Source organism: Hippopotamus amphibius, chromosome 1, assembly GCF_030028045.1.
Source record: "Hippopotamus amphibius kiboko isolate mHipAmp2 chromosome 1, mHipAmp2.hap2, whole genome shotgun sequence".
Lineage (NCBI taxonomy): Eukaryota > Metazoa > Chordata > Mammalia > Artiodactyla > Hippopotamidae > Hippopotamus > Hippopotamus amphibius.
The window spans coordinates 20,934,617-20,961,199 of record NC_080186.1 but is presented as its reverse complement, the minus strand read 5'-3'; the positions used below and the strand labels follow the sequence as shown (position 1 = coordinate 20,961,199).

General features: G+C 50.1%; 2 protein-coding genes across 5 annotated transcripts; one reads left to right on the top strand and one right to left on the bottom strand.

Annotated features, from left to right (window-relative positions):
- Positions 1 to 2,898: 2,898 nt before the first annotated feature.
- On the top strand, positions 2,899 to 10,625 carry KDF1 (keratinocyte differentiation factor 1). 4 transcript variants are annotated; one of them, XM_057745948.1, is made up of 5 exons: positions 2,927 to 2,958; positions 3,406 to 3,496; positions 7,797 to 8,866; positions 9,329 to 9,403; positions 9,968 to 10,625. In XM_057745948.1, the coding sequence occupies exons 3-5, from the start codon at positions 7,828 to 7,830 to the stop codon at positions 10,048 to 10,050; spliced, it is 1,197 nt and encodes a 398-aa protein (XP_057601931.1). In that variant the 5' UTR covers positions 2,927 to 2,958; positions 3,406 to 3,496; positions 7,797 to 7,827; the 3' UTR covers positions 10,051 to 10,625. The 4 variants fall into 4 exon arrangements, with proteins under 4 accessions (XP_057601902.1, XP_057601931.1, XP_057601911.1 ...); XM_057745928.1 differs by lacking the exon at positions 2,927 to 2,958 and adding an exon at positions 3,018 to 3,153; XM_057745919.1 differs by lacking the exon at positions 3,406 to 3,496 and having other exon boundaries at positions 2,899 to 2,958.
- A 2,544-nt stretch (positions 10,626 to 13,169) lies between these two features.
- NUDC (nuclear distribution C, dynein complex regulator) lies at positions 13,170 to 26,523 on the bottom strand. The gene is made up of 9 exons (XM_057712850.1): positions 26,324 to 26,523; positions 24,173 to 24,250; positions 16,452 to 16,655; positions 16,296 to 16,361; positions 15,374 to 15,493; positions 15,106 to 15,300; positions 14,097 to 14,180; positions 13,884 to 14,002; positions 13,170 to 13,434 (listed from the first exon to the last, which is right to left on the bottom strand). Exons 1-9 carry the CDS (start codon positions 26,402 to 26,404, stop codon positions 13,383 to 13,385), a joined length of 999 nt encoding a protein of 332 aa, XP_057568833.1. The 5' UTR covers positions 26,405 to 26,523; the 3' UTR covers positions 13,170 to 13,382.
- Between the last annotated feature and the right edge of the window lie 60 nt (positions 26,524 to 26,583).

Here is a 26,583-nt window from a genome sequence, read left to right as displayed (position 1 = left end):
GGGCAGAGGAGGAGAGAGGTTTCAGTGTGGCTATGATTGGAATATCAGCTAACTTGTGCCTTTTGCAAAGTACTCCACAAAACACTCTAGAGGAGGAAATATTATCATCCCCATTTTACAGATGAGAAGGGAAGTGGCTTCTCCAGGGCCACACAGCTGGTGAGAGGCAGGGGCTCTAGAGAAACGTTCCCTCACACATCAGAGAGTGCAGCCAGAGGCTCAGAGATCATACTTTCCTTCCTTCCCCTTTTTTTTTTTTTTTTCCTTTTCAGGCAAAGAAAGTAGTTCTGAGCTGCTTCAATCATCATGTTTCTACTTATTAATCTACAGCATTTTAGGTAATACAGAATCAGAATTTTGTAGTGCTCTTTTACTAAATATGTTCTGGAAAAAGCAAAACTATGGAGACAGAGGAAAGATCAGTGGTTGCCAAGGGCTGAGATAGAGGGGAGGAACTGATTGCAGAAAGGTTTAGGGAAATTTTGGGGGGTGATGAAATTTATCTACATTTTGATTGTATATATTTTTCAAAACTCAGAACTGTATCCTAAAAGGGTGAATTTTACTGTATATAAATTATACTTTAATTTAAAAAAAAGAATGAATGAATGGGGGAAAACTAAACAAGATTCTAGACTTTCCGATTTTTGCTACTTTGAAAACTTGGCAAGTAACAGTGCCCTTAATTATTTAGTTACAGCATAAATTGCTATTTTTTAATGCACTCATTCATTCATGATAAAATGAAAGTCCTTGAATCCAACCCAAGAATCAAAACATCACTAAAAATTAAATCTGCTTACAGGTTCCCCATCATTCCTGACCCCTCTACTCCTCCACCCCCAGGTAATCACTATTCTGAATTCTGTGTTCCTCATTCTCTTGCTTTTTTTTTTAATAGTTTTATTTTCATACATAAATTGGGCTTAACCTTATGATTTTGCCCCCCCTTTTTTTAGGTCAAAACAGGTCAAAAAAAAAACAATTTAATATGGTTCAACCCAATATTATGCCTAAATATAGTACTTCTAGTTGTATTTGAACTTTATGAAAAGGATGCCATGCACTCTTTTGGGATTTGCATTTTTTTCACTCGGTATTATATCACCATGATCCAGCATACTGCTTTCACTCATTTTCTACTGCTATACAATTATTCCACATTTATTTATCTCCTGTCAATGGCATTTGGATGTTTTCAGTTTGGGGCTACTGTGAACAAGGTTTCTACCACCATTCTTGTACGTGTCCCTCGGCATATGTGTGAAATTCTTGTGTCTGTATCCCAGGAGTGCACTTACTGGGTCTTAAGGTACACAGATGTTCAACTGTACACAACATGACTCACTTTCTGAGCCCCAAATGAGGTTACAATGGCCACTTGCTCTAGGTGAGAATGTGAACAAGATGTGGTGGGAAGGACTGCCATAGAGGGTCTCTGGTGGAAATTGAGCACCTACTCTGTGCCCATGGCAGGGTACCTGTGGAATGAGACAATGGTGCCCTGAGAGGTGAGATAGGGAAGGAAACCACCCAGTTGCCATAGGAATTAATTTCCAAGGAGTGTCCCATCCTGGCTGGGCAAGGGGAGGATTTGGCAACTCAAACAGGGCAGACAAAATGTTCTGTCCTAATTGGCAGTATCTCCATCTGAGGTTAGGAGGCTGTGTATCTTTGGTACACCTGGAGGGGAAGGGGCTAGGCAGTACTAAATTCCTTCCACTTACCAATCCTTACCCCGGTGATCTCTTCCCACATCCTTTATCTCACATTGCATCCATTATCTTTTTTAATTCTCTCAGTTGGAGAGAGGTATTATTATCTCCACAGATGAGGTTTAGAGAAGGAAGTGCCTTGCCCAAAGTCACACCATTTGGGCCAAATGCCTGAGCAAATAATTTCCCCTTCCTAAGCCTCAGATTCCTCACCTGTAAAATGGGAATGATAACACCTGAGGGGTTATCCGCAGGTGGAAGGACTAAATACTACTATGCAAGTAAAAGGGTTCGCATGGATCCCGGAGATATTCCCTACAAGTCACTTGTTTGTTGGTGCTATTGTTATTAAGCTGGTATTAGGAGGTGCAGGAACCCAGAATAATCTGACCCCTGACTCTTGCCACCCAATGATTTTGCCTCTTGCAGAGAGCCCGTGGGATGCAGTGATCATGGCCTATTGTGGCCACCGCTGCGGATCTGGGATATTTCGGGACTGCACAGCCCAGTCTCCTCCTCCACCCTGCTGCTACGCCCCAGAGCGGAGGTCCTTGTCTTCCTCTGCAGATTTCCTGGAAAAGAGAAGATGAACTGATCAGAGCAGAGAAACCAGGCCCCCAATTCCACCTCAGGACAAAGAGAGAAATCAGAGCCCAACGGTTCGCTCAGTAGAGAGTATCTGCTGAGCACCTAGTATATGCCAGGTCCTACTCTGGGCACCTGGGGCATTTGGGAACAAAAGCATACACTAGTCAGAGGCTAAAGGAGGAGACGGAAGACAAGAAAACAGTGCGCTGAGTATTATGATAAGGAGTACAGAGAACTATTCTATGTAACAGAAAACGAGACAGGCGTAGGGGTCAGGGAAGCAGTCTCAAGAGACATGCCCTTCGAGGTGAGCCTTTAAGGCCTGGCAAGTGCTCCGCAGGCGCTCAGAGATTGCGGGGACCATCTATCCATGTAATAGAAAAGAAGACTGAGCCCCGGCATCTGTCCACCGTGCCCGCCAGGCCTCACTTACCCGGACTGCGCCGAGCGCCGGAGCCCGGCCGCGGTGCCCGCCCAACTCCCGGGGCGGGGCCTCGGCCCAGGTGCGCGGCGGAGGCGCTTCGCGGAGGCAGGAAGTATGTCCCCAGCGGCGGCCCGTGCAGCGCTCCCGCGAGACGCTTACCTGCGCCCCAGGTGAGCGGCGAGGGGGGCGGGGGGAGGGGCCGAGCTGGAGGCGGCTCACCTGGCGGGACAGGTAAGCCCCGCGCGGGCCCGAGGGGGCGCGAACCAGGGCGGCACCGGTGTGGAGAGACCCCCGAGGCTACGCCCGGGCGGGCGAGGGTCCCGGGGCCGGTTCCTCCGGGGCCACCCTCCCACTTCCGGGGCGCGCGGGCCGGGCCGGGCCAGGGAGCGGCCTGAGCGGGCGCCTGGGCTAGGCGGGCAGACTGGGGTGAGGGGGCCGTGTTCGCCCTCAGGGCTGCGCTGGCTTGGGGTGGGAGCCGTGCTTACCGGGGAGGCCGGGACGGGAGCGGAAAGGGGGCCGTGCACACCCTGAGGAACAGAGCGGCTGGGTCCGCCTGCGGGCAGAGGGCCCCTGCAGCTGGCGAGGGTGGTGCTTGCCCCGAGGGCATTGCTGGTGTAGGGGCTGTGCCAGTCCGAGGGGCAGTGTCGGGGTCTGCTTATTCCTTGCCCCCGGTTTTAGGTGCCAGCGGATGCGGGAGTCCCGGGCTGAGCCTTTGGGGCAGGAGATCAAGGGTGCACGGATGTCGGGCACGAGAGCCGACGGCTGTTTCGTGAGCAGGGTTGGGGGTGCCCCTCTCGGCCGGGTGTGCAAGACTCGGCTGGGCACGGGGGTGGGACACAGGCGGCCAGGCCTGACCTGGGCACCTTCGGAAGAAGGAGATGAGACGGAGACAAGACCTCGGAGCGTGTGTGTTCTCAGGGACTAAGGGGTGTGGGAGAGCATCAATTAGAAGTTTGGAAAGGGTGTGCCTGGGGCCTGGGAGCTTCTGACCCTGAGGAGAACCCCTGCAGTGCCTTGGGGCACCCAATGACCCAGCCCCTCCGGGGTGCCAGGCACAGCTCTAAGCCCCCTGCCTGGGACATCTCATTTAAACCTCAGGGTGGCCCCTAAAGATACTCCTCATTCCCCTTGTTAAAGATGAGAAAACTGAGACAGGTGTCTTACCCCAGGCCACAACAGAAGCCCCTGCTAAACCAAGAGACTGGTGTTCCCAGGCTTTGGAGGTGGGAGCAGCAGCAGTGAGGGAGAGATATAGCCAGGACAAAATGGGCTAATAGTGACTTCAGGAGGGTTTAGGGCCTAGAAAGGAGGGGAAACTGAAGCCAGGCACTGTCCCTACCCCAGGTCTTGTCCCCCTTTCCTCCATTACCACCCCCCCCCCCAAGATGTGTGGCACAGAGCAAAGTACAGGGGCTCCAGAGTCTGGCAGACCACAGTACAAAGCCACCTCCATTCCTTTCCTGCTAGGTGTCTCTGGGCAAGTCACTTCACCTCTCTGAGCTTCAGATTCCTGGTCTGTAAAGTAGAGGTATAATATTTACAGGGCAATTGTGAGCGTTAAGTCAGGCAAAAGTGCTCTTGAGCTGGAGCCTGTTTCTGGCCCATTTGCTGCTGTTTCCTCAGCATTCAGCACAGTGCTGGGCACCTGGTAGGTGCTCAGTAAATATTTGTTGGATGAATTTAATGAATAGTAGCGACTCCTAAAACCTTGGAGGTGGAGGAGGAGACAATAACCCAGACCATGAACAATATAACCTCTTGATGTTCTTACAAACCCTAGGTACCCCAGAGCTCAGTGTGGTTCAAACAGTGTAGATGTGCCCACCCTCCTGATCCAAGGGCTGAGCCTGGAAGACTCAGGGCTTTCCCTCTGTAGGTCCACCTTGGGCACAGGCTCAGCGTGTTGCGGGCAGCTGGCTGCTTTGACTGCCCCCTTCCTCCCAAGTAATAGATGCGATGGGGTAGTGGATAAGAGTCTGGGCCAGGCCACTTGCATTCAAACAGATGTGTGGCTTTGGATAACTTATTTAACCTCTCTGTGCCTCAGTATAACACCACCACCACCACCTACAAATAGGTTGTGAGAATGAATTGGCTGAATACATTTAAAGCACTGAGAACAATGTAAGCTACCAATAATTAACTCTTTCACTAGAAGGCGAACTCCTGAGGTTAGGGAATTTTGTCTGTTTTACCACTTTATCCACAGAATTTAGAAGTGTCTGGCATATAGCTGGCTCTCAGTAAATATTCATTAAATAAATTAATGAATAAATCCATACCCACCCCAACATTGCTCAAACCGAGGCAAAGGTTTTTAACCACTTGCCTCTCTGGACTGTGAGGGGCTTTCAAGCCACCTGTTACAATTTCAGTTTGCACACCTTTGGAGGCGGACTTCGCCTTACTCTCACCAGACTGCTGCTCCCCTGACTCTGGTCAGCCTGGAGCCTAAGTCCTTTCTCTTTCTACCTAATGGTCTTGGTTCTACCCAGAGGTCACACAGAATGTGTCAGTGCCCTGAAGTACTTACTGTACCAACCCTGTTCCAGACACCGATGCAGAAAGGAATCAGACACAGTCCCTGCCCCTCAGGGTCATATAGGCTTATCTTCAAACAGTGGGTTCAAGGCCAACTCAGCTGACCTAGAGCCCAGCAGAATGATGTAGGGAGAGGGCCTCCCATCTGACTTCAGGTTTTAGAGGGTCCTTGGAGAAGGAACTCTGAGTGGATCTGGGGGAATGGGTTGAAGAGTTGCAGGAATAGAGAACTCCTGTATCCTCCTCATCTGCATTCACCACGGCTAACATTCCCTCCCTTCCTCTGTCTACACACATATACCTTCTGTTCTGGGGGGAACCCTTTGAGGTTAGGTTGCAGACATCATGCTTCTGTATCCCTAAACGCTTCAGTGTACATTGCCTAAGAATAAGAACATTGTCTTCTTTAACATTGAATTCAACATTGGAAATTTAACATTGACATAATACTATTAAGTAATATACAGTCTATTTTTAAATTTTACCAATTATCCAATTTCTCCTCATGATCCAGGATTCAATCCAGGACCACACATTCCATTTGTTGTCATGTCCCTTAACTTGGGCTTGTCTGATGTCTCTTCATGATTACATTCAGATTACTCCGTAATCTGATGCATATCCTTTTTAGTGCATAGTATCAGGAGACACATCACAGTTTGTCCCATTATTAATAGTTAACTTTGATCCTTTGATTAAAGTGATGTCTGCCAGGTTTCTCCAGATTTGTGTTTTTTGTTGTTGTTTTTTAAACTGTCACTGGCTGCAGTAGCAGAAGGAAATAGAGGTGGCCAGAATGGGGGCTTTGACCATATCTGGGCGAGAGCTGATGGTGGCCGTGTTTAGGGACGTGGCATTGATTTGCCCAAAGCACATTGCCTATTAGAGCCAGAACTGGGACTAGAATAGAGATATCCTGATGCCCAGTCCTAGGTTCCTTTCACATCACCAGTTCTAGGACACTGCTGCCATTAAATCAGGGATAAATAAAAGGCTAAGAGATTAATGTCCAGGCTAAGGATAGTTACTGCCCAGCAAACCCCTACATGTGATCAAGGACCCTCGCAAATACATCATTACGTAATGTTCCCACAGGCAGAGTTTTTACTCCCATAATGCCACGTATATCCTCTGTGTTCCAGCTTATGAGCTTTTAAGCATCTGTTTTCCCTACAAACCATGTGCGAATCACAGGAACAGTGCCTATAGTTCATTCATTTTCTGTTCTACTGTCCCTAACACACGGCCAGGTTCAATGAAACCTTAGCTCTGAGCTTGCTAGCAACAAGTCAAAAAGGGAAATAAGATTTATTTTGAGGCTTGGCTTTCTTGTCTAAGTAAAGGAAGCAAAAGAGTGCTTGTTGCTAAATGTTGATAGGAGAGCAAATCTGAGCTATACCGAAACGTTGACGGGGGACCTGTTGATTCCCACGTCTGATCTGAGAGAGGCGGGGAAGAGAGGGAAGGTGGTAATGACCCAATTCTGCAGCGAGTCACATGGAAGGGCGTCCGTTGAGCAGCCTGTGCTGGTGGGCTTACCAACAGTGGCAAGAAACTCAGGGTGACCGTTGCCCAGCAAGTGAGATCCCAGGAGCTTTTTCTTTTTATATGGTAAAATATGCATAACGTAAAATTTACCATTTTAATTTTTTTAGGTAATTTTAACATCATAGTCTTGTGACATTAAATACATTCACACTGTTGTATAACCATCACCACCATCCATCTCCAGAACTTTTTCATCTTCCCAAACTGAAACTCTACCCATTGTATACTAACTTTCCCTTCTCCCCCTGCCTCCAGCAATCACCATTCTACTTTCTGTCTCTGAATTTGACTCTTCTAGATATTTCATATAAATAGGACCATACGAAGTTTGTCTTTTTTTGTCAGGCTTCTCTCACTTCGCTTAATGTCTCAAGGCTCATCTATGTTATAGCATATATCAGAATTCCTTTTTAGGGCTGAATAATATTCCGTTGTGTGTATACACATTTTGTTTATTCATTTATCCATCAATGGACATTTGGGTTGTTTCCATCTCTGCCTGTTGTGAATGTTGCTGCTGTGAACATTGGTGTACCAATATTTGTTTGAGTGCCTGTTTTCAATCCTTTTGGGTATATACCCAGAAGTGATATTGCTGGATCTTATGGTAATTTTATGTTTAACTTTTGGAGGAAACTCCACACTGTTTTCCACAGCAGCTGTACCACTCTACATTCCCACCAGCAATGCACAAGAGTTCCAACTTCTCCATATCTTCTCCAGTGCTTTTCATTTTCTGTTTTTAATAGTAACCATCCCAATGGGTGTGAAGTCGCAGGAGATTCTGATATATAGGTTAGACCACAGAGAGAACTTCCTCTCTGGGGAGCAAGAGGATACTAGATAGGCTTCGTGGGCATCCTCGGGCCCAGCCACATCACAGACCTCTCAGAAACCAAAGTCTGAAGCCCCTCAGGTCATAGCACAGGAGCTTGCCCCTGACCTCTGATCCTGAATCCTTCTTGGCCTCTCCCCTACAGATACCTGCTACAGCAAACCATGCAGTGAGTCATGCCCCGCCCCGGACACCCCCGCCCATCATCTGGGCCCCCACGCTTGGGACCCTGGGAGCGGCCAGCGGAGCTATGCCTGGAGACATGTGATGAGCCATCCCGGGCCCCACCAAGCCGCCGCACCCGTAGGCCAGACCCCAAGGACCCTGGCCACCATGGGCCCGAGAGCCTTACCTTCATCTCTGGCTCTGCTGAGCAGGCTGCTGAGCCTCCAGCCTGCTGCCTGCTCTGGCGACCTTGGGTGTGGGACTGGTGCCGGGCTGCCTTCTGCTTCCGCCGCTGCCGGGATTGCCTCCAGCGCTGTGGAGCCTGTGTGCAGGGCAGCAGCCCCTGCCTGTCTGCTGGGGACTCCCCTGAAGGGGCTGCCGAAGCCAACTGGGTCAAGGAGCACAATGGAGTGCCCCCCAGCCCTGACTGTGCCCCTCCCAGCCGGCGGGATGGCCAGCGGCTCAAGTCAGCCATGGGTAGCAGCTTCAGCTACCCTGACGTCAAGCTCAAAGGCATTCCTGTGTATCCCTACCGCAGCACCACCTCCCCAGCTCCCGATGCGGACTCCTGCTGCAAGGAGCCACTGGCTGAACCCCCGCCCATGCGGCACAGCCTGCCCAGCACCCTTGCCAGCAGCCCCCGAGGCTCCGAGGAGTACTACTCCTTCCACGAGTCGGACCTGGACCTGCCCGAGATAGGCAGTGGCTCCATGTCCAGCCGAGAGATTGATGTGCTCATCTTCAAGAAGCTGACAGAGCTGTTCAGTGTACACCAGATCGATGAGCTGGCCAAGTGCACCTCAGACACTGTGTTCCTGGAGAAGACCAGTAAGATCTCGGACCTCATCAGCAGCATCACCCAGGACTACCACCTGGACGAGCAGGATGCTGAGGGCCGCCTGGTTCGCGGCATCATTCGCATCAGCACCCGCAAGAGCCGCGCCCGCCCGCAGGCTGCAGAGGGGCGCTCAGCCCGGGCTGCTGCCTCTGCGGCCCCCGCCCCGGACAGTGGCCATGAGACCATGGTGGGCTCAGGGCTCAGCCAGGATGGTAGGTGGGGCCTCGCAGGGCTGAGGGGCAGAGTGGAGGAGGCTCTGGCCAGGGAGGGTTACACTGAGGTCTTCGGCCCCTGTGAGTCCACCCCTCAGCCAGTCCCAGCTCTTCCTCCCACTCTTCTGCATCCCCTAACAGGTTCTTTCTGTGCCTTGCTGCCACCTGCCAGAGTAGCTTCCAGGCCTAATCAGCTAGCCTGGTTAACAGGACTCCTCTAACCTGTCCTGGCCTAACCAACACACCCCCCCCCTCCCCCCCCACACACACACCCACTGCACAGATAGACAGACAGACACACACACACACACACACACATTGTCTGTGTCTTTGTTTTAAACATGGTTTCTCTAGCCCAGCCCAGGGATGAGTGGCCCCTCCCTCACTGGGCTGGGAGCAGAAGTGGGGAGCAGGGTTGAAAGGATGTGATAATGACCACTGCCCCTCATGTTGCCTCCCTAGAACTCACAGTGCAGATCTCCCAGGAGACGACCGCAGATGCCATCGCCAGGAAGCTGAGGCCTTATGGAGCCCCAGGTTTGGTCTTGACATGATGAGGAGCATGGAGAGGAAAGGGACTGCCCTAGTGGCCCCTACCTGCGCCTCTCCCAGCTTCCTCCTGGGGTGGGTGAGGATGGGATCAGAAAGGGATGAGAAGCCTGAGCAGCCCCATACCCCATCCCAGTCCTGCAAGCTGGTTTAAGGATTCAGCTGGGAGAGATTCAGGGGGATGCCCCTGGACCAGCAGGAGGGCAGGTGCCCAGAACCTATATCTAAACCCAGGCCACTGGAAAGGCAAGTGGAGGGCAGGGGGGTGGGGCGGAGGGCATCCAATGGTGCTGAAAAGGCACCCTGTGTGGTTTCTACTGCTGTCTTCTTGGCTTTCACAAGCCCCTGGGAGCAGGGTCATTACGCTTTACAGAGAGCAAGACGGGTTCAGAGAGGTCAAGAAACTGAGTGGGTCACCCAGCCAGGATAAGACTGACCCAGGCTCAAGTCCCGCTCTGCTTCTTCTCAGCAGGTTTCTCCCTGCCCTGCCTGGGGACTTGCATGAGCCCCTCCTGTCTCTGACCCTCTGTTTCCTCCTCCCTTCCCCCTCAGGTTACCCAGCCAGCCACGACTCATCCTTCCAGGGCACCGACACAGACTCTTCAGGGGCACCCCTGCTCCAAGTGTACTGCTAACCCTCACTGGGCCCAGTGGCCACAACCCCTTCTGAGAGAAGCACATCTACAGCACTGAAGAGAGGGACCAGAACCCCCTTTGTGGGAGGCGAGGCCATGAGCCCAGAAGCAGTGCCCACTCTGGCTCTTCCCACCTTGCCTGACTGATTCCTGGACCACGTGCATTTCACTGGCCATGGTGCCCACATCCCCCCGGGTCCCCCGCTGGCCTGACCCCTGCCTGGGACTGTTCCTTCCTGCCCACGGTCTTCAGGAAGGCTGGGTCACAGAAGGCAAAGACTGAGAAGTTAAATTCTGGGATTGAATCCTGACTCTATCCCCATCACATGCTTCCCCTGTAACATACACCCCATAACCAGTTATGCAAACCTCCGCCTCCCCAGGACAGCGGGGAGGGAAGGTAACAGCTGAAAGAAGCTTGTCTTAAATGGATTAGGTTTGGAGGCAGACAGGTCCCTGTCTGGAATTCTGTGGGCAGTGCCCACTCCATGTTGTTTGAGCAGTTAAGTTCCTAGCTGATGTTCTACATGCTAAGGTGACCATAGTACAAATCTTAATAGATGTCTATCTGCTCATCTTCGCTGTGATAATGTCCTTTCTGTCCCATTTGCCTGGCTGCTGCCTGGAGCAGGAGACAGCATAGAGCATCCAGCCTGGCTTGGTGTTGTGGGGTTGAGGTCAGAAGGCTAAACTGAAAGCAGTAATGCCCATCTCTCAGGCTCACGGTGAGTTCCAGGAGATAGAGCCAATCACAGTGTCTGCTTGAGAAGGGTTTACCAAGTGGTTTGTCACTGTTGAGAGGTCCTTCTAGGCAGGCCTGCCTGGACTCTCTCTGTTGCCCCAGTTGACGGCCTGTAGGCTGGCCTGCTTCTAGCCATCCCTGCAGTTTCCCCAAATCCCTGAGCACATGTCAGCCCCCACCCGCCCTGCCTCCGACCTGCTGCTCCCTCCACCTCTCTGGTGCTGACAGCACTGAGGTTCACTGCTGTCTTCTCAGCACTCCCAGCAGCCCTGGAGTAGGGTCATTCTTTCACAGGCGCCGGGGCTCAGAGGCATCAAGGAATTTAGTAGGTCACACAGCTAGTAACTGTGGCTCTGTACCCAGAAGCTGGCCTCTTGGCAATTTTGCCCCCAAGCTTGCAAGCTGATCTGCTTGGGGTGGAAGCACGGCCCCCGTTTGGACATGAGAGCCCAGCTGGGTTCAGAAGGCGCCTCCTTGGCTACTTCTCCACACAGGGGTGTTTGTCCTCCGTGAGGCCAGAGCAGGCCTACCAGCCCAGTCTTGACTGACGGATGATAAGCTAGGTGTCCAGGGTCCCTCTCTGCCCCCACTTCACCTGCAGCCCCCACAGCCCTTTTTATTGTCCTCATAGGCACCTTTGGAAAGTGACTAGACAAACTGTACTTGTCTAGTCACTTTCCTATTGGACACAGGATGGTCCCTTGTGGCCATGACCATAGGACCCAGTATCAGTGATAGAACTGACCCCCTTTCCTTAGGCTCTGCTGTCTCATCCAGGTCAAGGCCTCTGCAATTGAAAATGACCAGTCTGGGGATTCCCTGGCAGTCCAGGGGTTAGGATTCCATGCTGCCACTGCAGGGGGCACCAGTTCATTCCCTGGTTGGGGAACAAAGATCACGCACACCATACTGTGTGGAGTGGCAAAAAAGAAAGGGGGCGGTGGTAAAGAAAATGACCACAGGGCACTGGATCCCAGGGATAAGGCTGGACAGAGTAGGAGAGCAATGTCATAGTCCCTCCACCTTAGCCTTGGCCCTAGAGCACCATTTTCCAAGCTCAGCCTCGGGAACCACTACTGGCATTCCCAGAAAAAAAGGGGCTTATAAATTTGGTAAACAGACAAAGCCAAATACTGCATAGCTTCTTTAAGTCTTTAACAAGCTATTCTGAAATGCTGAAAGGACAGACACGCTGTGTTCCAGAAACTCAGGGGTTACCCACTGCCCACAGAACATAGTGCCCTGGGCAAGCCAACTTAGACATTCTTGCTGTAACCGTAACCTTTGTGGCACCCCCGCACTGCGATCTGCACTCTCCAGCCAAAGTGGGGCAAGGGTCAGCTTCAGTGTCTGGATTTGGGCAGAAGGGAGCACTTCTCCAGCCTTGGCACTGCCTCAGTTGCTCACTCTGAGAAGCCCTAAAACCTGCAGAGGTCCAGGTCAGAGACACACAATAGACTCCACCAGACTTCACCTTGCCTTCCCGGCCAGATCCCCACCACATACAAAGCCAATCTGAAGCCCAGGCGGTCCCCCAGGCTTTGCTGCTCCTGGGAAATAGTGTCTAGTTTTAAAAACATTAGCTTCAGGGCAAGAGCAGTGGGCAATTGTCTTAAGAGATGAAAACGGAATCGAGTCAGGTAGTCTTAAATTTTGCTGAGTCATGGGTATGGGTCCCTTTGAGAACCTGACACAGGTTCTGGTCCCTATAGCCATTTTTTAAATTATTTATTTATTTTATTGGCTGCGTTGGGTCTTCGTTGCTGCACACGGACTTTCTCTAGTTGCTGCGAGCGGGGGCTCCTCTTCATTGTGGTGCACAGGCTCCTCATTATAGTGGCTTCTCTTGTGATGAAGCATGGGCCCTAGGCATGTGGGCGTCAATAGTTGCGGCACATGGGCTCAACAGTTGTGGCGCACGGGCTTCGTTGCTCCGTGGCATGTGGAATCTTCCCAGAGCAGGGCTCGAACCCATGTCCCCTGCATTGGCAGGCAGATTCTCAACCACTGCGCCACCTAGGAAGTCCCCCTATAGCCATTTTGCTCAGAATCACACACAGACTAAAAGATTTGTCTGAATCCTCCATTTAAGTAATGAGAAACTGAGCCCCAGCGAGGGGCAAGGACCTGCCCTAGGTCACACGGCAGAACCTGGGCTGGAAGCCAAGCCCCCGGGTCCCAGCAGCAGCCGTAAGAGGCCTGTCCCGGGGGGGATGAAGTGGGAGAGTGGGATTGCCACATACACATTACTGACAAGAAAAAAAATACCAAACTGTACACTCTAAAAAAATAAAATAAAATAAAGCAGGTTGTATCATTAAAAAAAAAAAAGGAGACTGTCCCGCAGAGAAAGGCCAGAGGGAAGAGAGGACACAGGTAGAACTGGGTAAATAGTTTTAATGTGTAACAGCAGGCCAACTGAGGAGGACAAGGCCCCAGCCCTCCTCCCATGATGCCCTGGGACCTGTGTGTGCGGGTCAGCCCCATGCCTGCCCCAGCCCTGAGGCCTACAAGTCCCAGGGAAGGGTGGGAAAGGAAGGTGGGTAGCTGGGAACTCAGCCCCGAGAGTTCAGGGAAGCAAACACAGGGGCTAGTTGAATTTGGCCTTGGAAAAATCCATTTCTGGATGCTGATCCATGAACCTGGGGAGGGAAGGTAGAAAGTAGGTGAAAAAGGCCATCCCTCTCCCCCAAATTAGTCCCTTTCTCTTAGCCCCCCACATGAAGTCTAAACTCTTGAGAATTCTGAGCAACTTGGAGCCAGGCCAGGCAGGAGTGGGGCCTCAATGTCTCTCTCTGCGCATCGTTTGAGCTCCTGAGGCTGGAAGCTGAGGTGCCAACACTGGCACTGTTTTTCTGTTGGTGACAATGACCGCCTGTTACCCCTTCCTACCCTGTGGTGGCCTTGCCCTCAGGATGACCTCAGCAAGTGATTAGGGGAGGCAAGCCAAGGCTATAAAGCCATAAACCTGGCTGGCTCATCCTGGAAGAGGCAGGGCAGCTCCTGTGTTCTGCTCAGTACACAGTCACTGCTGTCACCCAGGCCCAAGTCCCAGACCCCTCCCCCAAACCCCCATCTCTGAAGTGCTCACTTCTTCAGAATCTCCTGCTTCTTCTGCTCATCCGAGGTGGGCAGCCCCATGGACTTCTGTCTCTGGTCGTACATCATCTTCTCCACCATGCTGCGGGTCTCACTGTCCAGGTCGGACAGCTGGGGGCAGGCAATGACAGGGATGGGTGACGCTCTGGGGCCACCCAGGCCGCTCACCTCCCACCCGAAGCTCCTCCAATCAGCCAGGGCTCACCTTGGAGTTCTCGGGGTTGATCTTCTTTGTATTGATCTCGGGGTCACTGGACACCAAGCGGCTCCACCATTCCATCTTGTTGATCTGAGAAGAGGAGGACCACCGGGGGATGAGTGGTGGCTCGCTCAGTGCCCTGGGAACCACCCCCTAACCCTTCCAAAACCAAACTCTCTCCCATCCACATCCTGTACCGGGGACCCATGAAGGCCTATACTGGGACCTAGGGTGCAGATGGGCAAGACCTCTGCCCTCCCCAAGTGGCTGGGGGAGACAGACAGGGAGACAGTCACAAATCAGCACGATAAGGGAAAGAATAAAGTACAAAGGGAGATATTCATCCAGGGTGGAGGGAAAGGTTAGAGTGACACATGGGCTTGGCCTTAAAGGACATGCAGTAAACCACATTAAAAAGCAGGGAAGGAAAAAAAAAAAAAAAGCAGGGAAGGACATTCCAGGTGGGAGGAAGTGCAAGGGCACAGAGGGGTTAGTGAGAGGCGGCCACGACCCGTCAGGTAGGTTGAGCCAGGCAGCATATGCCGTGGGACGCTTTCCTTGGACCCCTGGCACTTTACAGAGACCACATTCATTTACTGGTGTCTCTGTCCCAACTCTCTGAGGGGGCAAGGGAGAGAACACAGGCTTCCTGAGAGCACAGGCTTCTACATCTTGTTCACTGTTCTCTCTCCAGCACTTAGAACAGTCTCTGGCACGCAGTAGGTGTTCAAGTATTTGCTGAATTGAATGCATGTATAAACCTAATGGAAAGCAAAAGGCTTTGGTACTAAAGACAGTTCTGATCCTGACTCCATCTCCTGCTAGAGGCAAAAGCCTGGGCAAATCTCTGAGCTGCCCTATTCCTGACTCTAAAACAAGACAGACCTATCTTAAAAGTCTTGTTGTGGGGATTAGATAAGATATATCCATCAGGCCCCCAGCATGGTCCCCGAGTTCATGAGCAGCCCCCTCTCCCCCAATCACAACACAGGCCAGGAGGCCAGGCTTCTCGCACCTTCTCCAGATGCACCGTCACCACCTTGCCGTCCTCAATGAGCCACGAGCTCTCCTCCACCTTCACCTCATTGTAGAGCTCCCCATCCACGATCGCTGGCTGCCCCTTGAGCCCCACCCGGAGGTGCCTCCGCTGGATGTCCACCACCACGTCCTTCCCCTTCAGCCGGAAGTTCACGCGGAAGGGCACTGCCAGCTGCATGGAGAAGGAGCAGTCAGGAGGGGCCCCAGGCTGGCTCCCTCACCTCTGCCCTGGCCCCTGCACTCACGTCCAGCTCTGACAGGCTCTGGGTCCAGCGGTAATTGGGCAGGTCCGCCCCGTTGCCGAGATTGGGCTTCAGCTTCCCTTTGTCCTTCTCGTCCTCCTCTTCCTCGTCCTCCTCAGCCTCCTGCTTACAGTTGGGGTGCTCAGCTGCTTACCTCACGGACTCAGACTGAACCCCACTGGGCCAGGCTCAGTACTGAGCATACAGCCACACAGGCCTGGTCCCTGCCCAGTCCTCGGCCCACTGGGAGCCAGAGGTAAAACCTGTTCTGATCTCTGCCTGAGAGGAGCTCAGACTGTTATACCATGTGACAGCTGGGGGACAGTGACAGTCAGAGATGGACCCATGGGACCCAGCTGGCAGTCCAAACCAAGAGACTTGGGAAGAAAGCCCAGCACAGAACAGGTCACGAGGTGGCCACTGGTAGGGTTGTTCTAAAATAAAACCAGGCCGCCAAATGATCAACTTCCTTTTTCTGTGTATGTAGGGTTGAGACCCCAGTCTCAGACCAGAACCTCTGGAAAGCCAAATGAGTGCCCCAAGGATTATTTGGGAGGCTGGACTCAAGTCAGTGGGAGAAGCCCTGAGGGGAACATGCCCCAGATGTGTCAGAGTAACCTACCACGAAGAGCCAGGCTGGGCCCGCAGACCCCAGCCCACCCGAAAGCTGCCAGTATAGGCACTGACCTCCCTGGCTCTTGGGTTTCCTGCCAAGGCTTAAAGCCAGTGGGTTTTGGGGGTGTTTTTTTATCTACTTTGGTCCACTGTGGGATCTTGAAGCATGAGGAGGATTCCCAAAACTAAGGGAGGGGTGAGGAAGGGGAAGGGAGGGGAGAGGAGAGCTTTACAGAGACAGGGAAAGGCTGGCAAGTCCCCAGAAGGTCCCAAGCCCCTTGCTAGCCCCAAGCACCCTAGTCCACCTCACCTGCTTCCCTGGTGAGCCAACACTGCCATTCTTGAGCTGGGCCTCCTGATTCTCTGCATCCTTTTTCTGTGGCAAAGGGCAAAACAACTGGCAAGAGGGTCCCCACTTCCAGTGCCAATGGGGACGGGGGGGCAGGAGAGGGAAGCCCACTCCTACCTGGTCAATTTCCAGCTGCAGCCTCTCAGCCTCCTCATCAGTCAGTTCCTTGATCTGGGGCCCAGAGGTCTCTGCCCTGGCCTCCTTGGCCAGCCTGGCTGCCCGCTCTGCCTTCTCCTGCCTCTCAGTCTCCTCCCGAGCTCTCTTCTCCCGCCGGGCCTTCTGTGCCAGCTGGTTGTGGTGGTTGAAGGTCTGTGTGATAAGCTGAGGAAGGAAGAGAAGGTGATGAGGCATCAGGGGAGGGGACATGTCCCAAGAGGTGAAGCCAGTCCCATCTCTATCTGCTGAGTGCCTGGGCAAGGCATTGCACTCAGAACCTCAGTTTTCACATCTGTAAAATGGGATTTAATATACACCTATCTCTGGACTTCCCTAGTGGCACAGTGGTTAAGAATCTGCCTGCCAATATAAAGGACATGGGTTCAATCCCTGGTCCGGAAAGATCCCACATGCCGAGACACAACTAAGCCCGTGCGCCACAACTACTGAGCCTGTGCTCTAGAACCTGCGAGCCACAACTACTGAGCCCGTGTGCCACAACTACTGAAGCCCACAAGCCTAGAGCCCGTGCTCCACAACAAGAGAAGCCACCCACAATGAGAAGCCTGCACCCTGCAACGAAGAACAGCCCCTGCTCTCCGCAACTAGAGAAAGCCCGCACAGCAACGAAGACCAAATGCAGCCAAATAAATAAATTAATTAAAAAATACATATACACCTATCTCACTGAGTTGTAACGAGAATACCTGCATAGTATCTGCTTCAATAAACAGCGACCACTTTGGGGGGGGGAAAAAAAAGAAGCAGTCCAGGGATTAAGACCCAACACTGAAGTTGGACAACCTGAGTTTTAATCCAGGCTTTGTCACACACTAGCTATTGTATTTTTGGCAAATTACTTAACCTGTAAGAGCTTCCGATCCCTTACTGGCAAGGATGAGTCCCTACCTCACAGGGATGTTGTGCAGACCAAATGAAAAGGGCTCTGAAAGTCCCTCATTATGGAGTGAAGCTGTTAGAAGCAGAACTCCAGCCTCAGCTCCTCTGAGAAGCCCTTCCCCAGCTCTCAGGCCAGAGACAGCTTTCTTGAGGGAAAAGGCTAGTGTCTTCCTCTCCTCAGCCTGCAAGCTATTCATTTCAAATCCTTCCTCTCCCACAATGTCTTTCCAGGATGCTTCCAATCCACATCATGCTAGCTGGTCCCCCTGCTGTCCAAGAGCAACCCCGATACTGTTGCCACCTGTCTGGCTCTGTGGCCTTGGACAAGTAAACAACTTTGACCTTTCTAAGCCCCAGTTTCATCAGCTGTCACGAATATCGAATATGACAGACACTTGTCAAAAGCCTGGCAGTCCTTGCCACATCATAATTGCAGATGAACTGCTGCCTGGCTGAGGCTAACCCAGTGTCAGCTGGTGGAGGGTGGGAAGAAGCACCTTCTCTGCTATGAAAATACAATGGGAGAAATGGTTCCACCTCACGTTTTATACCAGTAGCTCTTGAAGTGTGGTTCCCCGACCCACAACATCAGCACCACCCAGAATTTGTTGGAAATGCTAAATCGCAGGCCCCACTCCAGACCTACTGAGTCAGGAATTCTGGGGGTATGGCCAGGCAATTTGTATTTTCAACAAGCCCTCCTGTCTAATCCTGCATACTTGAGAGTCACATCTACATTTGAGATCCTGGTCTACTCCTTCTACCTGTGTGACCCTAAGGTCATCTATCTGTGCTTCTATCTTATTATTTCTAAAAGCAGTCTTACATAGCTGTTCTTTGCCAAGAATGTCCTTGCCCCTACTTCCAGGTCACCTGGCAAACTCCTAGTTATCCTCCAGGACCAGTTCAAGTGTCTCTTGAATTTCACCTCTTCACCTCTGGCAGGCTCAGGAATTTACCCAACTTAGGAAACCAAACTGTGTCAACCCACACACCTGGAGGAGGCCTCACAGGGCGCCCACCACATGATCAGTGGTCAACAAACTGTCTTTCAAGAACCTCTGAGCCAGAGATGAAGGGAGAAAGGGATCTGCAAGAGCAGAGGGGACTCACATGGGGCTCAGGGTCACAGAAGCTAGCCATGGGCTCCCAGACCTAGGGTTCTGCCAAATGCCCTGTGGCTTCTCATTCATTTGATGCCAGTTTCTCCTGTTACCCTCAAACCTTCAACCTCATGTCACACTGCAGTAGCTCCACACTCTTCAAGGTTAAAGAGCACCAAAAGCACCCCCAAACCAAATGGGTTAACAAAACGAGATGTGTGTAATAAAGAAATGAGCCACCTGAAAGCCATTCTGCTGCCAACAGAAAGGATCAGTCATGGCACAATTACGCCAGCAGAGGCTGTTCTACCACAGGACCTCGGTCCCAAGTCCCTAATCGAGAAGACCTTGAACTCAAGCCATTTGCCAACCAGTGGCCAAGGGGAGGCGGAGCAGAGCCGTCCCCTCTCCCAGCTCCAGTGAATCACGTTAGGTCCCATTTGTCCTGTTCCTTCCTAGCTCCTGGAGGTTAGATGAGGGCAGAGCTGAACCACCAGGTGGAGTCAAGGCCAATCACAGTAGCTTCTGACCCCTCCTCCCAGTCTCCTCCCACCAGCTTTATTCAGGCCTAGCCCCAGGCAGAGACCCCCGGGAGTGTGTACCTACTAAGGGATGCCAACCGTCAGGCTGTTAGAGCCAAGCTTCTGTCACTGGACACATCTTTGGGAACCACAGTCCAGCAGAGTAGAGAAGGGGTGAGTTCTAGAAGACAGGCCCCAGGCTGCTCAGTCGGCATGCCTGAACACAGCTTTCCCTGACCTAGGCTGGGTAATAGGAGCGTAAAGAGTGGTTCCCACCAGCCTAGCCAAGGAAGACTCCCGAGAAATATTTAAGCTAAACCCAAAGGCATGAGGTCCTGAACCTGACCATGGTGGGGGAGACACATCTGAGGGAGAAGACACACTCCTGTTCTAGAACTTCATATAAATGGAATCATTCAATACATGTTCTTGTCTGTGTTCCTTTAAAAGGCTGGATAATATATTACATGTATATATGACATTTCATTTATTCATCCATCAGTAAACACTGGGGTTGCTTCTACTTTTTGACTGTTATGAACAGTGCTGCTGTGGATGTACAAATCTCTCTTCAAGAACCTGCTTTCAATTTTGGGGGGTATACCCCCAGAAGTGGGACTGCTGGATCATATGATAGTTCTATTTTTAATTTTTTGAGGAACCACCACACTGTTTTCCACAGCACCTGCACCATTTTACATTCCCACCAATAGTGCACAAGAGTTCTAATTTCTCCACAGCCTTGTCAACACTTGGTGTTTTAGGGGCTTTTGATAGAAGCCATCCTAATGGGTTTGAGATGACAACAACTCGTGGTTTTGATTTGACTTTCTCTAATCATTAGTGATGTTGAGCATCTTTATAATAAAAAGTTTTTAAAGAGTTATGGTAATTCACTTTTATCAGCAATGTCTGCCAAGTACCCTTTTCTCCACATCCCTGTAAGCCATTTTTAAAAAAATACTTTTGTCAGTTTGACTAGGAAAAAAGGGGCATCTCACTGTTTCTTTCTCCTACTTTTCCTAATTACTACTGAATTTAAGCATCTTTTCATATGCTCTTCATGGAGTTGCCCATTTTTCTGTTTATCCTTTTCTTTTCAATTTACAAGAGTACCTGCATATTAAATTGGCTATTAAATTTTATGTCCTCTGCAATGCACACTTTCCCCCACATCTATTGTTTCTTAAATGGCTTTATATGTCACTAGGTCTCTTTTGCCACACATGTTTTCTATGTTTGAAGAAGCAAACAGCTACCTTTTATTCTATAGCTTCCAGGTTTCTATCCTCGTAAGGTCTCCTCCACACAAAGTTTTACAGTTTCCCAGCTTTCCTTATTAAGCTCTTCTTGATCTGCAATTTATTTTTAGATATGAGTAAAACAGATGGTTCACTTTTTGTTTTTTTACAAATAGCCAGCTGTAGCAGCACAACTTATTAAATCATCCTTTGCCTACTGAACTGAATTACCTTACTGCACACATCTTAAATCCTCACACATGCTAGACTTTTTCTGGATCCTCTATTCTGCTTCACTAGTCCATTTGTCTCTTCCTATGTCAATAACATACTGATTAGATCATTATGGCTTTATCTGACTCCATAATACCTCGCCCCAAAGCTATAAAAACTAAAAGTGTTTTTGTATTTCTCTAAATTTGTAGCATAAAGGTATTTACAGTCTTCATATCCCCCACTCTGTATAAATATTGATACACGTTTCTCTGTAGAAACACGAATGGCTCATCACATCATGCTGCTCCTGACCCCTGGACGGGGGTATTGTATGCAATGTACAGTATATGCACCGTACTGCTTTCCTAGAATCCAATGAATTCCAAATCCCAAAACACATCTGGCCCCAAGAGGTCCAAAAAAGAGGCTGTATTGTATTCTCATGTGCCAGCCACGCTATATTACCTCCTTTTATCCTCACAACAGCCCTTTGAGGGAAAGATTATCTGTTCTTCCAGGGAAGAAAAAGGAGGCCCAGAAAGTGATCACCCAACGCCACACAACTTGTCAAGCAAGGAGAGGGGGCAGACAGGATTCACTCACATCTGCCTAGCTCCAGAGAACATGCTCTTAACACCAAGCACTTGGAAACGACGTATCTGGTGGCCAGGTGCACAGTAGGTCCTCAATACAAAGAAGTTACTGGTGTTACAACTGGAGACCAGGCAGAAAAGCCTGATAGGTTTCTGCCTGCCTGAGAGTCTGACCAACCTCCTGGGAAAGAGCTAACTCTAAGAAAACAAAGAGCCAACGAGCATAACAAGGTCTAAGAGGGACCAGCAGACATCCAATATATAGCAGCTACCATCATCCCCGTAATACCTCCGAGACACCACTTCTCAACATTATTCATCTTTCTCCCTTCTGCCTATCTTACTCATCCTTCACACCTTCGGCACCTCTTCCTCATCAAGTCTTCCTTGAGCCCCCAACCTAGGTGGGTCCCCATTTTATGCTCCCAGGACTTCTGTCCTAACACCCACCACTTCTTTACTTTTTTTTTTTTTTTGGTGGAGGGAAGTTGCTAAGGGGGCTACACTGTGAGATCCATGAAAACAAAGACCACTGTCTGTATTCACCTCTGTAATCCCAAAGGGTCTGTCATAGTAGCTAATACAGGCAAAGTGTTAAGTGCTCAGTAAACATTAGCTGAACGAATGAATGAATGAATGCCAATATTACAAGGTAGTCTGGCCCACAGGAAAATGGGAGGTGCTAGTGCTAATACAGAAAGAATATTTGAGCCAGAAAGGGTCCTACAGGTCAGTGAGTCCACTTTCTTCCATTTTATAGATGTGAAGATTAAAAAGACCAGAGAATTCCTGGGAAATCAACCAGGCCACACAGCTAGACTGAGAACTCATGACTCCCACTCCAGGCCAAAGTGTCTATGACAGAGTAGCCCCAGACCGTCAAGACGCATTATCAAGCATTTCAGCTTGTTAGAACCCTGAAGCCACAGAAAGCAGTTTGCAAAATGTCTCTTTAGTTTAAGTGAAAACAAATATCAAGATTATAAAAATCGCAGTTCAGTGAAGTGTCATCTTCATGATTTACCAATCTTCAAACATATAATTACGGGGACTTCCCTGGTGGCACAGTGGGTAAGAATCCACCTGCCAATGCAGGGGACACAGGTTCGATCCCTGGTCCAGGAATATCCCACATGTCGTGGAGCAACTAAGCCTGTGTGCCACGACTACCGAGCCTGCACTCTAGCGCCCTCGAGCCACAACTACTGAGCCCCTGTGCTGCAACTACTGAAGCCCACGCACGTAGAGCCCATGCTCGGGAACAAGAAAAGCCACCGCAATGAGAAGCCCGCACACTGCAACGGAGAAGTAGCCCTCCACTCACCACAACTACAGAAAGCTTGTGCACAGCAACGAAGACCCAATGCAGCCAAAAAAAATATATATATATACATACATACACATATATATAGCTACAACCTAAGGAATCAGAAGATGTTCAAGGTCTCAGAACCTGTACCACAAAACAAAATTCTCAGTAATCACCTCACACCAGTCAGGATGCCCATCATCAAAAAGTCTACAAATAATAAATGCTGGAGAGGGTATGGGAAAAGGGAACCCTCCTACACTATTATTGGGAACGCAAATTGGTGCAGCCACCGTGGAGAACAGTGTAGAGCTTCCTTAAAAATCTAAAAATAGAACTACCATATGATCCAGGAATCCCACTTCTGGGCATGTATCCAGAAAAGATGAAAACTCTAATTCAAAAAGATGCATGCATCCCCAATGTTTATTGCAGCACTATTTATAATAGCCAAAGCGTGGAAGCAACTTAAATGCCCATCAACAGATGAATGGATAAAGCAGCTGTGGTGTATACACACACACCCACACACACACAAGAATATAAAAAAGAATGAAATAATGCCATTTGCAACAACATGGACGGACCTAGAGATTACCACACTAAATGAGGTAAGTCAGAGAAAGATAAATATCATATGATTATCACTTATATTTGGAATCTTAAAAAATGATTCAAATGAATTTATTTACAAAACAGAAATAGACTCAGGGACACAGAAGATAAACACAGAAGATAAACTACGGTTACCAAGGGGGAAAGGTGAGGAGGGATCATCTAGGAGTTTGGGATTAACAGATACACACTACTATATATAAAATAGATAAAAAACAAGGAAATACTGTATAGCACAGGGAACTATATTCAATATCTTATAATAACCTATAACAGACAAGAATCTGAAAAAGAACATATATATCCTTTTTCATATATTCAGGTATGTATATACACACATCTGAATCACTTTTCTGTACACCTGAAACTAACAAAAAATTGTAAATCAACTACTACAATAAAAAAAAAAAATTGGGACTTCTCTGATGGTCCAGTGGTTAACAATCCACGTTCCAATGCAGGGGGTGCAGGTTCAATCTCTGCTCGGGGAACTGGGATCCCACATCCCATGCAGTAACTAAGCCCGCACATCACAACTAGAGACGCCCCCGAGCCACAACAAAAGAGCCTGCACGTTGCCTGTGTGCCACAACAAAGACCCAGCGCAGCCAAAAAATAAAAAATAATAATAACTTTTTTAAAAACACCGCAATTCTCAAATTCTTGAACTTTGGATCACAGCATCTGGGAAGACTGGGATAGGCTGGCTTTGAGTTTTCTTATATCTCTGTCTAATAAGCTCAATTTCTAACATTTGCCTACTCTCCTCTCCCAGCTAGGTTAATTAGATAAAACCCCCTCAATGGAAAAGGAACCAAGAAGCATGGTGTCAGGGGCAGAAGGCAGTTTTACAACAGACTCTGGTTCCAACCCTGGGTCTCCCATAAGTCAGCTCAAGAATTTGGACGATCCTGGCTCTCCCACAACTCAGACCAGTTTCCTCATTTGTAAATGGGGATAGTAACATCTGCCCCTCTCAAACTGCTAAAGGACCATGGGAAATAGGGTAGATAAAGCACTTGACAAGGCGAGGGGCTTCAACAAATGACACCTTGCTTCCCTTCCTTGACTCTTGGCCCTTGGCATTTTACTTCTGCTAAAGGTTATTATTATGCCAAAGGCCAGGTAAGCTCTTCTTCTGGAGAAACAAAGCTGCCCAAGGGACAGTGGCCCCCAACACTCACCTTCTCTGCCATCCCCTCTTCTCCTCCAACGAAAAAATCTGTTTTGCGTCGAAGGAAGCTGAAGAAAGTGTTCACGAGCTGAAAGAAGACAAAGACCGAAGCTGTAGAGATGCCATATTGGGAGCTCCTCGACTGCACAGAAGCTAACTTCTTCAGTCTAGGAGGGAACCTGGGACTGGACTGTTTCACCCCGAACCTCCCAACTGAGGAAACATCCCCCCGACAGGCCCTGCCTTAGTCACTTCTGCCAGGAAGCCTAGCCTAACCTTACCTAGATGGCCTGAAAGGCAGATTTCTCACTTCCTGTGTGTACATGTATATGTGTCTCCCATTTCTGTGGTGCTAGAAGTAGCCTGAGCGTACAGAACACTCCTCTGTATCCAGGGCCTGAAATGCCTGGGGCCCAGCTTTCCTCTCCACATAGTGAAAAGCCCATCCAGAGTGGCACTGGCTGAGTCATTAGGGCAGAGCTAGAAGGAGGGGAACAAATGAAGCCACTTCAAAGAAGGTTAAGACCAACTAACTCTGGCTGGGGTATCAATGTAGCCAAGTGGTTTAAGAGCATCGGTTTGGGTATCAGACTGATATACATTAGCCCTGAGGCCTTGGGAAAATTTCTTAACTCCATAAAACAGAAATAGCAGCAGGACCTATTTCTAGCAGCAGGATAAAGGTGAGGATCCTTTGTGAGGATCAAAGGAGGCAATGGAGGTGAGGGCCGTAGCAGTGCCTGGCCCAGAGCAAGAGACCCTCTACAAGAGTGAACTCCTCACAAGCAGGCACTGTGAACCATGACTTTGTCTACATTCCCAATGCCTAGCATCAGATCTGGCTCAGAGTACATGCGAAATAAAATTTCTGCTGAATGAAGAGATATAGTAGTGACCAAGGGTTAGCACATATAACTAAGCTCTTTTACTTGCCCAAGTGAGTGGTTCTAAATCTCATGCTAGAGTTTATCTCAATAGTTTCAATTCCTGCTTCTAGACACTTTATCCATTCACTCAAAAATGAACTCACTCCCAAATCCAGTTGTGTCGACAATTTAGGGGGGTGGGGGAAGGGATCCTTTCACATTTGCAAATCCCACCTCAAAGGGCTTAGGAGTCCTTGGTCAACACAGGCACCTGAGTGAGAGAATGGGAATGGAAAGCTCCACGAAAACTTGTCCCCAAAGAGACACAGAATCAGAAATGGTCTGTGAAAAGCACACACTGGCCTAAGGATTCCAGTCCCCTCTAGGTCAGGAGGCTGCTGGATGATCTTGGGCAAGTTCCTTCAGTTTCTTTATAGAAAGACTGATTTTAACAGGCTTTTCTACCTTTTGAACTTTCCATAGTTCAAAAAACCAACTCCAGAATCTCGCCTAGTTGGTCCTTATCCTTCATATACTACTGCGTTATCAGGTCTACTCACTACGCATGAATTATGTTCTTGCACCCATCAATCACTCAACAAATACTTGTTGAATACTCAAGCCTGATTACTGAGAATTCCTCACTGTCCTTCACTTCAAGACACTTCTCTTCTACAAATTCAGGAAATAAGGATTTGTAGCTGTGTCTCAAAGAAAGAAACTGAGGCTTAGAGACGTGGAGCGGTCCCAAGCTGGTAGGTAGTGTAAAACAATTGTGAACACAGGCCTCCTATTACCCCATTCAAGACCTAAAAAGATCAAGTGTTAATATCACCACCCACCCCCACACATCGCACACATTCTGCCGCTCGCTCCAAGTCTTGGTACATGCAAATCTCAATGTCTAGAATGGTTCATCCTAAGGGATGCTCCTCGGGGGCGGCCAGCAGAAGAGAAATTCGGCCGGAAGCAGGTGGGAGACTAAGTGGGGGGAGGGGCGGGGCGGGGAGGGATCCCAAGACTCTGGGGCTTTTAAGGGGCGGCTGCAGGGACGCCAGAGCTGCTAAGACGGGAACTACTGAGGGGCCCCGCGGGCCCAGGGCTGAAACGAGTGCAAGACTTGCGTCGAGGAAAAGCCAGGCCGGAAGCTGGAGTGCAGTAAGAATGTGGGGGTATCCCTGAGCCCGCGAGGCCCAGGGGTGTATCTCGGCCCTCGAAGGCAAAGAAGGACGGAGAGAGCGTGGCTGCGGCCACCCGCGTGCGCCAGGCCGAGCCAACGCCGCGCGGGCCGTTACCTCCTGCACGCCGCCCTCGTGCTGCTGCGCCATGGCCAGCAACATGCCGTCGAACCGATCCTCTTCCTGCTCTCCGCCCATCGTGCTGGCCGCTAGCCACGCTCCGAAATCTAAGCTCCGCACTCGCGTCCCGCGCTCTCCGGTCTTTCGTGTCGCGTCCCGTCCAACGGCTCCAGTCCTCCGCCTTCCGCAGCGGAGCCGGAAACACGCATGCTCCCCGCCGGCCAGGCCCGCCTGCTCGCTCTCTCTTCCCGCCTCTC

Bases quoted from the DNA above. Each gene is read 5' to 3' on its own strand.
- KDF1 (XM_057745919.1), top strand. From the start codon at position 7,828: ATGCCCCGCCCCGGACACCCCCGCCCATCATCTGGGCCCCCACGCTTG. The intron at 8,867-9,328 runs GTAGGTGGGGCC...TTGCCTCCCTAG, and splicing joins CTCAGGGCTCAGCCAGGATG to AACTCACAGTGCAGATCTCC. The intron at 9,404-9,967 runs GTTTGGTCTTGA...CTTCCCCCTCAG, and splicing joins GAGGCCTTATGGAGCCCCAG to GTTACCCAGCCAGCCACGAC.
- NUDC (XM_057712850.1), bottom strand. From the start codon at position 26,404: ATGGGCGGAGAGCAGGAAGAGGATCGGTTCGACGGCATGTTGCTGGCC. The intron at 16,362-16,451 runs GTAGGAGTGGGC...CCTTTGCCACAG, and splicing joins TGCAGCTGGAAATTGACCAG to AAAAAGGATGCAGAGAATCA. The intron at 15,301-15,373 runs GTGAGTGCAGGG...TTCTCCATGCAG, and splicing joins AGAGCCTGTCAGAGCTGGAC to CTGGCAGTGCCCTTCCGCGT.